The sequence below is a fragment of the Dendroctonus ponderosae genome, unplaced genomic scaffold, assembly GCF_020466585.1.
Source record: "Dendroctonus ponderosae isolate FM_Combo_2020 unplaced genomic scaffold, Dpon_F_20191213v2 Dpon_F_20191213_1, whole genome shotgun sequence".
Taxonomy (NCBI): Eukaryota; Metazoa; Arthropoda; class Insecta; order Coleoptera; family Curculionidae; genus Dendroctonus; species Dendroctonus ponderosae.
This window is the reverse complement of record NW_026017110.1, coordinates 33,693,826-33,709,139: the sequence shown is the minus strand read 5'-3', so window position 1 is coordinate 33,709,139 and position 15,314 is coordinate 33,693,826. Positions and strand designations below refer to the sequence as shown.

General features: G+C 35.0%; 1 protein-coding gene across 1 annotated transcript in view; it reads left to right on the top strand.

Annotated features, from left to right (window-relative positions):
• Nucleotides 1-15,314, top strand: part of LOC109545939 (protein O-mannosyl-transferase TMTC2) — a 365,218-nt gene that overhangs the window by 36,794 nt on the left and 313,110 nt on the right. The window contains exons 2-3 of the mRNA XM_048661437.1: nt 3,151-3,488; nt 3,730-4,178. Of these exons, the coding sequence (XP_048517394.1) occupies nt 3,151-3,488; nt 3,730-4,178 (787 nt within the window). The remainder of the gene's footprint in view (nt 1-3,150; nt 3,489-3,729; nt 4,179-15,314) is intronic.

The following is a 15,314-nucleotide window of genomic DNA, read 5'->3' as shown; positions in this document are numbered from 1 at the left end:
CTCTGTTGTCTCCGAGCGATCTTCACTGTTTTTTGGTCGAATTGCTCTATTGAAATCTTTCTTAGTCGATCCATTCCAACCAAAGGCCCTTTCCAGGTATATTAATTCTCCCTCTAACTCGGCTGGTCAACGCCAGCTGAAAACCAAAAGAGTGTCAGATATTCTTAGTGTAAAGGCAGCAATAATAAAATATATAATACCAAATCGGCAGAGCACTAATAGATTACATAGTTATAAGCAAAAACTTCAAAAACAAGTTCAGAAATTATTTGAAATATAACTTGATGGTTTCTAAAATCGATTTTCTCTTTTACCTCCTTCAACTTTAATATATATTCTCAATCTTTTTCTGCCTTCCTGTAAGGTAACTTTTCCAACACCCCTCTTAAAATGTTTGCACATGCTGCTTTAATTTTTGGTTTTGGGTGATCTACGCTTGTTGAAGGAGTTCTATAATTTCGAACCACGACGGCGTTTGTGGACTTCGACTTCGTCTCGAGTGTCAATCCGTCAGGAATTTTGACGTTCGGAATTTTTTTATGATGAATAGTTGTAGATAAACTTATGTAATTAATTAAAAATGCATGTCGGATACTTTTTAACCAAAAAAAAAAAAATAAAAATATAAAATGACAATGACAAGTTCAATCTGTTACATTTGCTGTGGTGTACACGTGCGTGAAAGTCCGTGTGTAAAAGTGAAACAAATAAACAGCAAAGAAATGTGCTTCTTTATAATAATCACTTCTGATCGAAAAATCAAAGTTTTTTCTTCATTCGAATAAAAACAATGATTTCGAGTATTCCGTAAATAATTATCTAAAGGTGTCGCCAGTATTGGGGACTTAGGTGGTTATTGCATTGGTCCATTATTTCCCATCCACCGATCTGCAAAATGCATGTTTAAGTATTCCCGCATAAATTGTGTCTTATGCGGGGTAGCTCCGTCCTGCTGGAACCACATGTTAGCACGTAGCTGCAGTAAAAAAATTTCGAGCAAAAGTGACAATTGTTCACGCGGAAATTTTAAATACCCTGCGCTATCAAAGAATCCTTCGTACATGAAAGGTTCAAATAAAGGTCTAATTTAAATCCCGTTCGTGTGGTTTCTTGGACGAGTAATTTTTTCCTGTTTGAAGGCTTATAACTCTTAAGCCAAAATAGGCAGATAATATTTATTTAAAGAAAAAGATGTGTGTAGGTGTGCAAAAATATCGGTATATTTCTGGGGAAAAGTTGCCGGTGACGTCATTATGCCATTGCTAAACAATAATTTTTTTCTTATTGCTGAAAGTGTACCTTACAGCATCACATTTGAGACCATAGGCTTCTAGTTTAATTATAAGTTTCTGGTTCTGGTACACTAGACTTTGGGCGTTAAGTCTGGATCACCCTATACAAACAAAAGAACAAACAGTACTGAGACTGGTAATTGAGATTTGACAGCCAGAGAAAAATATAAATTCGGTACTTATGACCAGAAGAAGATCGAAATGGGTTAATGGCCCTTTTATATGCCTCGGGGCAAAATTGAAATAAATATTCATAAATTTATCTTGACTTTATATACTATGATAATGCTTGAATTTAGTCTTCATTATCAACCTGTTATCATCCTGTTATCAAACGTAATAAACCAGTATAGTAGAAAATATTCCATTAGCAAACTAAAGAGAAAAATGAGTTGTTATGACTTGGAGGCAATCTTTTTCAAAACGTATCCGAAGTTCTTCAATTTGATAATAAAACAATAGAAAATCCACTATTTTTCTTACTTCGACGAATCACTTTGATTTACAGCGTCTCTTCGCTAAATTTTCATTATTTACTTGATAAATTGAGTTCACCCTTCTTGTAATTTGTAAAGCTCTTATGGCATCGGAAACTCTGTGTTGTTCCTAAACGTGCGAGACATCTTAAAATGTTCATCTCCCTGCCGCAAAAAATGATCCTAACAAATCTTATTTACAGTTCTCGCATTTCCATTTAAATTAGGTTGCAGACAAATAGCAGAAATAACCGGCATACGGTAAAACGTCGACTTTTTGCCCGGGAAGAACATAGGAAAAGGTACTTTGGATTAATACAATAAATTTGTTTCGTTTGTGCTTGGTTTTAAATTAGACTGTCATGCTTGATCAATACAAAATATCGCGACTTTTCTGAAATTTTTTCTAATCATTATACCGCGTTTGGGAAGACCAGTGTAAAATATTTAGAAATTTCAAGACCGAAATAATGAACATTGCTGGTAGTCCCAACAGCATCGGATATATGAAAAGGTATGCATATTATGAAAATTTACGAGTTATTTGTTATATACAAAGAAGCAGAAGAACTTGCAGCAAAACAAAAATATTATATTATATAAGATGTTTAATTTGCCTAATTTAATTTATAAATAGGAATAACATTGCCGTCTGCAAGCTGCTTAAATATACCTTTAACTTTGCCGTTTTTGCTGTTAGAGTTTTAGAATTGAATATAAAAGTTGTTTTGATTTAATTCCTTTGGAAATTCAGAAACTCGAAAAGGAAAATTTAAAGATTGGTAAATTTATGTCTTAGTTAAGATGGTTTTATAGGGGTTCAAAAAATAGATACCAGAAGGCCTGAAACGGAGTTTAAGCCATTAAACGAATTTATTTCTTTCCTAATTTATGTTCAAGCACAACATCGTGCTTAGAAAATGTGAGAATTAAAATTGGTTATATTATTTTTTAGAAACTTAGACGCTTTGGGTCCGAAATTTTCCAAGTAATCTTTTAAACATAAATTAATTCTTGTAAAGCGGAAAACATACAACTGCATAACTGCGAGCTATACTAGCCATCAATGTACAACTACTCCAAACATCCATGTTGATCCAACATCAATTACGTTTCAACTATTGAACCCAAGACCAAATAAGAGATTACTTTAAGTCCGAAGCGCAGCTTGTAACAAATGTCATAACAACATAACATGTGATATATTCTGTTTGCAACAAACTCACTTCGTTTCAACATACACAATAAGTGTAAATTAAAGAGTGCTGAGTCAAATATTTTGTTTTAGTACGAAAGGCAATTGAGCACCTAAATACGTGTTTTCGATTGATGGTTTAAACATTTAGGTCTAGATCTATATTGATTCCTACATTTTGTTACAGTCGTGCCATATTGACCAACCCAGACATTCTACCTAAAACACCATGGCTGCAGCTTTTTGAAAATGATTATTGGGGAACACCGCTTACAGATAGTGGATCACATGGTTCATATAGGCCACTAAGTGTATTCACTTTTCGCCTAAATTTCCTATTAGGCGCATTTGACCCATGGGGTTATCATTTGGTCAATGTGGCTCTACATTGCTCCGCAACATACCTGCTCATAAGAGTTGCCAAAAACGTATTGCCAAAGAACAGGACTCGTATCGGTTCTTTAATTACTGGAGCTCTCTTTGCCGTTCATCCTGTCCATACTGAAGCTGTAGCTAGCGTTGTCGGTAAGAAAATATTTTGTCAGTAATGTAGCTAGCAAAAAAAACTAAATTCTTACTGCATCCAGATGAAATAAAATGTTGTGAAACTCTGTCATATTTTACGAGCCGTGCAATTAAATGTAATTAAAATTAAATTGACATCAACTGTAGATGTTTTCACAGGTAAATTGCAAATTTATACCTCTATCTCTATCTAGTTAAGCTTAAAAGCAACGTAATTTACAGAAATTTATTTGAATTTCAGGCAGAGCTGATCTTCTCGCATGCAACATATTCTTCTTGTCTCTACTTGCCTACTTCTCACACGTAAACCATAGAGACTCAACGTGCTGCACACAGTCCTGCAATCATATAATTTCATATACGAAGTGCAGCCAAAAAAAATATGAAAAAATAGCCACTGCGCTTCAAAAAAGCGTGACAAGTTGCAACTGGCCCAAACACAAAGCTTCTGTTCAGTATAGGGAAGAAAAGCTGAACACGAAAAGCCACATAAGCTGCCCAGATACGGCCGAAAGTTTGCATATTTTGCCTTCAAAGTGGTGTTGTTGGTTGACATTCATTAGGATGTGGTCGGACATGTTAGTGTGTTTAGTTTTAGCCGTGTGTGCAATGCTTAGTAAAGAGACGGGAATTACAGTCCTTGGTGTTAGTTTTGTGTACGACTTTGTGTACTCGAAGAATCAGAGGAAGGTAAGTCACCTTGCAAGTTGGGTTGACCTACAGAAAGCATATATTTATTGTACTTGAAAAGAGCAAACCTTCAGTACAATCTTTCGTTTTCTACACGAATTATTCAATGCGTTATAAAGGGTTCAAGCTCTAAAGCTTTTATATTTAATGACACCCAACAGTCAATATTGTTTTAAATAATCTAAATAGATAAATTATTTATATCTATTGCATAATTTTAAAATTTAAAAAAAGAATTAAAAAAAGTGCTATTTTTCTTATGTAAGTTTAATCAATAGTTGTCTGCTCAGAGCTCTGCAATAAGCCCTGAGTTCACAAGTGGAAAATAAAGCAAACTTACTGTTACTAAAAACCTTCAACTTATTAAATAGACTGTATCGTTTTCAGAAATTAACTTAGAAATAAAAGTTAGTAATTTTGCGTTAGCTTGCAAATACAATATCGGTTCCCGGTTGACATTTTATTCACGCATTCACGCAAAAGAAAAACATTTTTGAACTCGGTTTACATTTTCATATTCTAAATGCCAATGCCTAGCCCTTGGGAACGAAATAGGTCATTTCGTGTGATTTACAATTAAATAAACTAACCTATTTAGAGCTTCACTTTAAAACCTCCCAAAGTGCTGACCATTTTCTTGGCTGACACTTTTTGACTGAAGACTACCCTTTTCTGAGGATGAGCTAAATACAGTGTGATTCAAAATTTACGTCGATCCTCTGGAGGTGTTACTGGTATGCAGTCTTTTAGGAGAACAGAAAGAAGAGTGATAAAAATTAATGGTTATTAAAAACTGAGAAATTGCCAAAAAACTATATCAGAAAGACGGCAATAATATTTTTGAAGGTAATCTGTAAGCCTAATTAACATTACTTAAATACCTGTTGTTTCGGGATTATTAAAAACTCCGGTAACCATGGAATTATACAGAAAGTGACAACAAATCAGACAAGGATAAACGGTAAATGGAACAGGATTCGTTGAATATCGCAACCAACTTTTCCAAAATGTCAATGATTGTCCTTATGACCTCGAACTGAAATGTTGACAAATCAACCTTCATTTGAGTCTCTAACTCCAAACAAGTTAATGCATGTGTGATTGCGTTAGCATCCACTCCTCTCTAGCTGCTCCTCGAAGTCGGCTAACTTCTGCTCAATTAGTACCGATGTTTAGTAAGCTATTGCTTGAAGGTGTCCTTGTGTTGTATCCAACATAAGCGGTAGGAATGTAGCGTTTCCTCGGATATTTATTTGGTGCCTAGGAAAGTCAGTTGTGCAATACTCTGAGTGCCTCTGGAAACATCTGCTGCAATTATGTCAAATACACTCACTTTTAAAAGTCTTGCAGCCCCCCTGTAATTACTACATATTTTTATATATACAAAATTGTTTTATTGGTGAAAACAACACTTGTTTACAAGTGAAAGAAATTATGGAATTAAAAAAAGTGTGGTTCTTTGAAACTGTCTTGCTGTAAAAATTGTACTTTTATATTGGTTACTTGTAATTGGCACTAGTATCTGAATCGTGCAAGAATCGTGTAGCATGCCGAGAAACGAGTTGTCAGATTTTGATAGGACTCAAATGATTGCTTTGTGGGAAGAATCGAGGCACAATATTTCCACTAGGCTGAACTCTCTTAGAAGCACAGTGAGAAAGACAATTACACGTTCCGATCAGCCCGTAAGGAGCGCTCAGGGAGTTACCTAATTAACCTTAGAGAGCGCTCAGGCACTAATTTCTCAGTTTCAGTGACGTGAACCTTAACATATGGCCGTGTGATATCCAGTGCTACAATCCTAAGATGACTTATAAAATCAGGATTGCGGTCCAGAAGGCCTTTAAGAGTTACTTTGTTACTTCATCGCCAACTAAAGAGTGGAGAAATGTACTCTTTACCGATGACTAGCCGTTTGGATTGGTGAGCTGCGATTACCGAGTTTAATAGTTTGGAGAGAAGCAAGACGCTGAAATATGTTTCATAGAGCGGTTGCAGTTGCTCCATATAGCGGTGAAATACAAATGTTTTGGTAGGGTATTTTGCTCAATAGAAGAACCCCACTTATTCACATATCGCGGGTGATACCAGGGGCACATTACCTTGCAAACGCAATTACTCTTATAATTATACGCCTACGTGATGAACTAGGGGACCAGGTTACCTTTATGGATGGCAATGCCAGGCCACATCGCACCAGAGCTGTTCAAGTAGTATTAGAATACCGAAACCTCACAAGATTAGATTGGCCGGCTATCTCACTTGACACGAATCCTATCGAACATGTTCGGGATTATGTATCAAGAGCCATTTTCAATCGACGCCCGAGGACTTATTATTGCTTTTATGGAAGAAAGGAAAAATATCCTTCAGGAAGTAACCAATTATTTCATTATTGGAATGGATAGATGTGTCAATGCGATGTTAAGAAGTAAAAGCTCAAATATTGAATTTTAATTATGTTTTAATTATTTTTTATTTTCAGTTGTTCGTTAGAAATTGTAGGTATTTTTTATTTTTAAAATTTTTGAATGTGGACTGTAATTTTTTTTAAACTGATAATTCGTTGAAGTTAAATTAATTTTGCCGTTTTTTAGAAGTTTTTAATCTAGATTTAACCCCGGGGTCTGCAAGGTTTTACAAAATTTTAAATGTCAAAATAACCAGGGGGTGCAAGACTTTTGAAACCTAGTGTAGTTGTTCCTCTGTGTCTGGAAGTCGAACATCTATTGTCGTCCACTATCTGGTGCCCGTTTCCAGTGTCTATAGTCCTTTGATACCGTGAGTGCTTACAGCTTCTGCTAGGGTACTGTGGCATTTCCCCAGATATAATCGTAAATCCGCAAATTTGGGAATGGAACTTCAAAGTAAGTTTGACAAATTATTGTTTTTATTGACAAAGGCTTTCTATCTGTAACTACCTGTTAATTACAGAAAGCATCATTGCCGCTTTGACTTTTCATCAAAAAATTGTAGAAGAAAACTGTTTTAAAAAACTGTTTTAATACCAAAAATTTTCGTAATTTAAAGCGAAAATCGTAATTTTTCTTTTTGGATGCTTAAATATTCCAATACAGGGTGATTCAAAATTGACGTCTTTCCTTTTAAGGGGTGATAGAGGCTCACTTGGGGAGTACGAGAAAATATAGAAAATGTTTTTTTTTCCAAAATGTCTAGAAGATATAACAGTTGAAGATCGAATTTCAACTTTGTTATTGGGCATTTTTAAGAAATTGTTCCATGTTTATTTGGAAGCATATTGGAAACTTTAAGCCTTCAAAAAGAAAAACTACGATCTTTACTTCAAATTACGAACATTTTTGATATAAAAAAAAATATTTTATACAATTTTTTTATGAAACGTCACAGCGGCAATGATGTCTTTTGTCATTAACAGACATTTACTGGTGGATAGCCCTTGTCAATAATAACAATAATTTGTCAAACTGTGACTTACTTTGAATTTCCTTTCACGGATGTGCGGATGTGCGATTGCTTCAGAGGAAATGCTACAGTGACATAGCAGAAGCTGAAAGAACTCACCGCCAAGAAAGGGCGAGGAGAGTGGTTCCAGGAAGATAGTGAACGACAATCGCTTTTCGGGTTCCAGACCCAGAGGAACAAATATTGAACACAATCAAATCAGGGCATTCCAGGGGTACTCAGAGCACAATAACTGACACTTTCCCGGGCTCCATTCCTCCCACGTTTGTACGATACACAGAGCACAAGGAGATACAAATGGAGCAGGAGTTAATTAACTGCATACGAGATTCATAAGAGTGGATAATAAGCATATTACACATACACTAGCTTGTTTGGAGTTAACCATTCAAATGTTTGGTGTTGAATGGTTACACCAATATGCGAGGTTATTAGAACAGGTTGACGTTTCGAAAGTACGGTCCACAGTCAACAAATTTTGTTGAATTTACCGTTTATCCGTCTCTATCTTATTGTCACAGGTATTTGCGCAATGTTAATTAGGCAGATTACTTTTAATAACATTGCTGCCGTATTTCTGATATTGACTTTTGTAAATTTCCAAGTTTTTAATAACAATTAATTTCTTTTACAATTTTTTCTGTACTCCTATAACAGCGCCAGACAACACCTCCAGAGGAATGACGCTAAATTTTGAGTCACCCTGTATGCTAGCAATTAAGCATGGGACAATCTCAAAATAATGCTTAATAACCAAGTTGAAATTTCATTTTTCTATATTAGTTTCAAAAAATGTCTTCTAGAAATTATAGAATTAAAAATTTTCTATATTTTTTTCATTTTCTCCAGCCCCTATTTCCTCTTGAAAGGAATGATGCCAATTTTGATTAACCCTGTATGTTTGCGGCAATGTACGAGATCTGTCAATGTGCACAATGCCTAGAATTCTGAAAACTGACCAATTCGCAAGGCCATTTGCAGAATCGCTACTTCTTTAGGCAATCTGCGCATTGACTACGGTAGTTGAAGCACTTTGCAAATTGCCGTACGTGTTAGTCAATGTGAGTGTCACATATGTTTAATCTTCACATTGACCAGAAAATGTACATAATAATTCCTGAAATTGTATGGCCACTTACGCGGGTCGCAATATCGTTTCTGCTATGATCAGCATGACTAGCATATAAAAGAAGCCACAGCACAAACGAGAATTCAGCTTAAAGATAGTCAGACAAAGGTTAGTTCGGTCACGATTAAAAATCCATATTTAAGAAATGTATTAATTTAAAATAAAGTGGTTTTTAAAAACGAAAATTTTAAATTAATTAACAAAATTCTGATGCAGCAAAATTGCTGTTTACTTTCTACTGATTGAGGATTGAGGAAGGATATTTTTGGTAAAATTAAATTATTTATTATTTATTTATTTAATGGGGAAACACTGCCTTGTTTTACCAAATACATAACGATATAACGTGTTAAGATTATTAAGCACTCGGTACTTAGTATAATAATTTATGAACAACATCAAAGTATGAAAACATAAATTATTAGCTCCTAGTTACTTGAGTTTTTGTGCACGCTCACAAAAAGAATGCTGTTAGTTGGTTTTTATTAACGACACTTATTTATTTCCAGCACATGATTTCTCCAACAACTTGCATGTTGTTTCATATTTATACAGGGTGATTCAAAATTGACGTCATCCCTCTGAAGGTGTTGTCTGGCGCTGTTATAAGAGTTTAAAAAAAGTAAAATAAATTAATTGTTATTAAAAACTGAGAAATCTGAAAAAAACTATATTACGAATACGGCAGCAATGTACTCTTCTTAATTTCCACCCTTATCAAGCAGCTTCTCGTATTCAGTTAATTAGCTCGTGCTCCATTTGCATCTCTTGTGCTGCGTGTATCGTACTAACGAGATAGGAATGTAGCCGGTATTTATTAGTCCCTGGGAAAGTGTCAGTTATTGTGCTCTGAGGCCCTGATTCGATTATGTCCAATACTTGTTCATCTGTGCTTGGAACTCGAACATCGATTATTGTCCACTAGCTTCCTGGAACCACTCTCCGCGCCCTTTGTTGGCGTGAGTTCTTTCAGCTTCTGCCATGTTACTGTTGCATTTCCCTTGAACTAATCGCGTATCCGCAAATTCGTGAAAGCAAATTCAAAGTAAGTCACAGTTTGACAAATTATTGTTTTTATTGACAAGTGCTATCCACCTGTAACTATCTGTTAATGACAAAAAACATCATTGCCGCTGTGCCTTTTCATCAAAAAATTGTAGAAGAGAACTTTTTTGATATGAAAAATTTTCGTAATTTGAAGCAAAGATGGTAATTTTTCTTTTTGAATGCTTAAGTGTTCCAATATGCTACCAATTAAACATCAAACAATTTGTTAATAATACTTAATAACAAAGTTGAATTTCAATATTTTTCTCGTACTCCCCAAGGGAGTCTTTATCACCCCTTAAAAGGAATGACGCCAATTTTGAATCTGTATACCCTGTATACTTTTCGATTTTTTTTGCAAAATATGTCCCCAATTCATTACACTGGTCTCTATTTTAAACTAAACAATACGTAAACCCGAATTCCCAACTGCCAAAACATCAAAATTTTTTGCACGATGCTAGTAGAACACGAATAAGAACAAAATAATAATCAATCGGCAACACTGGAAACGCGATACTTTTCACAAAGTTGTTTCCTCATAGGGCACTACTAAACAGTAAACTTTCCTGGTAAAATTAAACAACAAAGTTCCTCTGCAAAACTAACCTGCAAAGTTTCGTAGCAACGCGTTTATGCACATTGTCTAGTCAATGTGAATATTAGACATTTTGCGCTGCCTAAAATCTCGAAGTTCATACGCAATATGCCCCAAGAGTATGTCTAGGTATTTTGCACATTGCCGGATTTCGTACATTTCCAGCAACATATATATATTTGACCATAAAAACAATTGCCAAAATTCAACATAATAAGTATGGGGCCAACTATATTTGGCCTAACAACTATACTAACAACTTAATCATCAAAATGAAATCTCCATTTGAGTCTATCGAAAAAACTATATTCGTTTATTCCAAGTTGCAGAAATTCTTTCCGATTCGATTCGAAATAAAATTTATATTTCCCGAAAAACTTTTTACAACAGAAAATGTATTCCAAACGAATTGAAAAACCCAATTGGATAATTTACAACTTCCTGGCAAGTTTGTTACGACTAAAATTGGCTAAGTTCATAAAACTTTAAACATTTTCAATTTATGGTTTAGGAAATTTTCAAGTGAAAAAATAAACTGAACTTTATGTGAGGAAGTAAACGAAGTTCCAAATCCTTGGAGAATTGATTGACTTAAGTATGAAAGTTGAAGTGTCTGTAAGTGTCTCTTGCTTCAACCGAGGAAATTTATTTTAGTTTCAATTTATGCCCTATCCAACTTTGAAAGTTTCGTATTGGTATATGCGTAGCTGAATGACTTCTGAAAAGTTAGTCGACATATTTGTCAGTTTCATGTGGTGTAAATTTCAATTTATAAAACAGGTGACAATAAAATTTAATGTAATCTGAAATTTTCAGAATCACTATTGAGCTTTCGGAACATAAGCAACTACCTAAAAACACGGTTAACTCGCAGCGATGACTGAAACTTTCAATGGCAAGGTTCATAATAGAGGTGAATAGTTTCATGTACAATTAGTAACTTTTGACTATGCTAACTTTTGTCATCGGAAGCCGAAAGTTTAAATTATCGGTACGTTTTACCTGCTAACGTGAGAAACTTTGGGTATATACGGCACTCTATTTACAACGTTGAACCAACAACGAAAATCAGAAGCTATCATTTATGAACCGTGGAAAACAATATTACAAACTTGGAATGCCCACTAGTTGCTCGCATATTTGTCTGTGAACGTCTAAAATTTTTTTTGGCACACTTGACAATTTTCTGAATTTATAGCAGCATTTTGATTCGAATCTGTATTGTCTGGTCTGCTACAAGGTCTATTACCATTTCAGAAAATTATGTGTTTAGATTTGCTGTTTAAATCGTTGCTCTGAAATACTAGTAGGAAGTTAGCAGTGTTTTGGTAAATGTTATCAGATTGGAAATATATGAGTTTTAAAAGCCAGTAATTAATACCTATAACCTCTGGTTACCTTATATGTTTAATTTTGAGCTCTATAACTACATTATTATGTATTTCTTTTTAATTTTTCTAATTTAGTTAGATTTAGTAAATTTATTCAAAAGATGGTAAAAAACCGTACTACTTTCCTTATGAACTTTTTTCCTAACTTGTCTAATACAGCGTGGAGGGAGAGTCAAACCGCTTAATTCAAAGAAACCTGTAACTCCGAAACGGCTTGACCGATTTCAAAGTTTTTACTATCAATTGAAAGAGCAATAAAAACTCTACAATATGTGATATAAAATCAATCTTAATCATTTTCGAAAAATCCGCTGTTCAAAAAAATATATTTGTTTTAGATTTTCACATAAATTTCAAATACCTCCACCAAGTTATTTTACACGTATTAGAAGGCACAGGAAAAACTGAACTAAACCGCATCTTAAAATAATTTCCGGAATCGATTTAATACTTGAAAATAATAAAGGCTGCCTAATTCAAATAATTAAAGTAGGCTTGGGAAGAAAAAATGTTGTTTTATTTTTCCCACTATTTTCAAACTTACTAAATGTTTCACATATAGGGACAATTCCTACCTTAATTATTTGAATTAGGCAACCCTTATTATTTTCAAGTATTAAATCGGTTCCAGAAATTATTTTGAGATGCGGTTTCTGCGGTTTGGTTTATTTTTTAATTTTCTTTAGAATGCGTGTAAAATAATTTAATATAAAAAATGTAATATGCGTGTAAATTATAAAGTTGTCGATTTTAGAATGTTCCACTTTGGATACGTCAGGCTGCGCTACCACAACTTGACCTACACCACCACCCTAACCTGCAAATTTATTTATAATTCTGTCCCGACCCTACGGATTTATCCGTAGATCTACGGATTTGGAGCTGAATCCTCCGATATACCTACGGAACTTAGGCCCGGTTCCACCAAGAGTGATTAAATTCTTGGTTAATTAATCACAATCATTCTTTAATCACCACTTTAATCATGATTAAATTTTCATGCGTTCCACAACAAACATTTTAACTCCGGTTAGATAATAATCAGTCTCATCGAGTAAGATCGTATTTACTTTGAAATCACGGTTCTGATTGGTTCAAACAACTGACAGATCAACTGAAATCATTTTCCCTCAAAATAGTAATCACATGTCGCTTGAACATTGATAGAGAAATATCCTTTTCCTTTTCTATTACTAGATATTTCCAGCAGCAATAAGATTGGATCCAGTTGCATAATACTTCAACACAAGTAAAAGTTGTGTCGTGGGTTGAATAGTGTTGATTCTAAAAAATCCATTTAATGCACATGTGGCAGATCTGTCTCGATTTCCAGCAGTAATGTTTGGGCAGAGTTTTTTGATAAGCGAAATAGCGTAAAACAACTCGAGGTGTCCATGATTTCAAAATTATTGACTCGCGGATTAAATATTCGGGGTCTTCTAACAACCTGAATGTCATTATCCTCATCAGACGGTGATAAAACATCGTCATAAAACAAATCCAACGTGTGTTTACTTAAAATTGTTTGAGGTTATAATACTACACTAATCGTGATCATCGTCAATAACCAGCCATTTTAGGCGATTAAGTTAACTATTGATTAAGTGTTTATAATCGTGGTTAAAATTATGGTGAAACGCAAAGTGTTGATTAAATAGTTTTAATCAATGATTAACATTTTAATCGGAGATTGCGGAACCGGGCCTGAAAGTTACTTGAGTCATGAATTGACATTTGAAAATCTTGGGTCTAGAAGAAATGTATTTTAGTTGACTTGAATAAGTAGTTCAACTAACAATTGTCTATGTACTAAAAGGCTGTTCAAGTTTTATCATTCTTAAGGTAAATATCACAAAAAAACTGTAAAAAAATAATGAGATAATTCTGATGTGATGGATTTACTAATAATACGATTGCTGCTGAAAAGAATGAAATACTCTGGTGTACCATGACAACAAAGGCCACTCAAAAGCCCGCTTTATTATCCAATAATCCCAGATAAATCAATGGAAAATAGCGATGTCTCAGAAAGCTTGATCTATTGCCGGAATATGTTGTGTCTTTTCTTTCATATCATGTGGAAGATTGAAACATCAATTTTGAGAGATTGAATATGTCTTGCCCATCTAAGGTACTTAATTTAGCGCAATTTGAAGCTTACGTGGTAGCTTTTGTCTGATTTTAGTGAAGCCGAACAAAAATATTAGCTGAATAAATAACTGAATGTAAAAAGACATTAATTTTTACAATAAGCGGTCGCAGGAGTTTTCATTAATTTGGCAAGTAGGTATGCGAAAAATGTATAAAGAATTATTTACAAAAGTTAGTTTTAAAGGAATATTTGTCCGAAGAAATTAACGTTTTTGTTATTAGCCGTAGCTAACTGAGTCCAAATTTAGTTTAATTTTATTACGTGACATCGCACCCATATTTTAAACTTTTCTGCTGAATGCTAGTTAAATAGCATTTACGCACTTCACCAGTATATATGTTACTGGTAATGTACGCAATCCGGCAATGTGAAAAATGCCTATGCATTCTACAAAATGATCAACTCTGGCATTCTGCAGAATTGCTACAACTTTGGGCAATCTGCACATTGACTACCGTATTTCAGGCAATCTGCAAAATGCGATTTTTTTTTTGTTTGCTCGGAAGCTGGAGGATAAAAATCTTCGCGAAGACACCCGGTATCCCGCAATACCGGGTAGTGTTGGATTTTTACCAAATAAAAAACCCCCATTTGCCCTGTAGTTTCCAGGAAATCCTTTAAAACATGCAGTCGTCTAAAGTTTGTGTCAGCTCTGGCACCCGTATGCCGTTGCATCTCATTCTCTTCACATAGGCTTCATGCCTGCTGTGGGCATCTTGCTAACTTAAATAAGCTTAATAAGCTAAACCACTTGATGGCTGTAGGCTACGGTTTGCACCGTTTGCCTGTTGCCCTGTTGGGTCAGCTGGTGCCTGGGCCTTTTTTTCCTAGGGCCCATGTCCATTGGTTCATAACTTACCGCGTTCCGAAGATCTTCATTGCAGTGGCTTTCCGCTTTCTGGAGGTCAGCTCCTGCTTTTCGGGCTATGAAGTCGCGAAGTGGTTCCCATTTTAGATCTCTGTAAATCTGGCTGTTGCGTACGAACCAAGGCGCGTCAACTGTCATTCGCAGAATTTTGTTTTCCGTGGCTTGTAGTCTTTTTAAGTGGCATTCGCTCGCATAGCCCCACGACGTAGAGCCATACGCCAATGCAGGTTAAAATGCGATACGCGTTAGTCAATGTGAGTGTCCCACATGTTTAATCTTTACATGACGCAGCAAAATTGGCAGTTTACTTTCTGCCGAGACGCGATTGTGCTAAACTTTATTGTAACGAAATATTGGTCCAACTCCACTGAGTGATAGCCACAGGACCAATATTTAATTGCTCTTTATATGTTGTTGTAAGTTCTATCCTTCCGAATCGATTCTGCAATTTGCCGTTGTTAAAAGTTATTTGATCGTGGGTTGCACCGCGCATCTACCTGCTTCAAA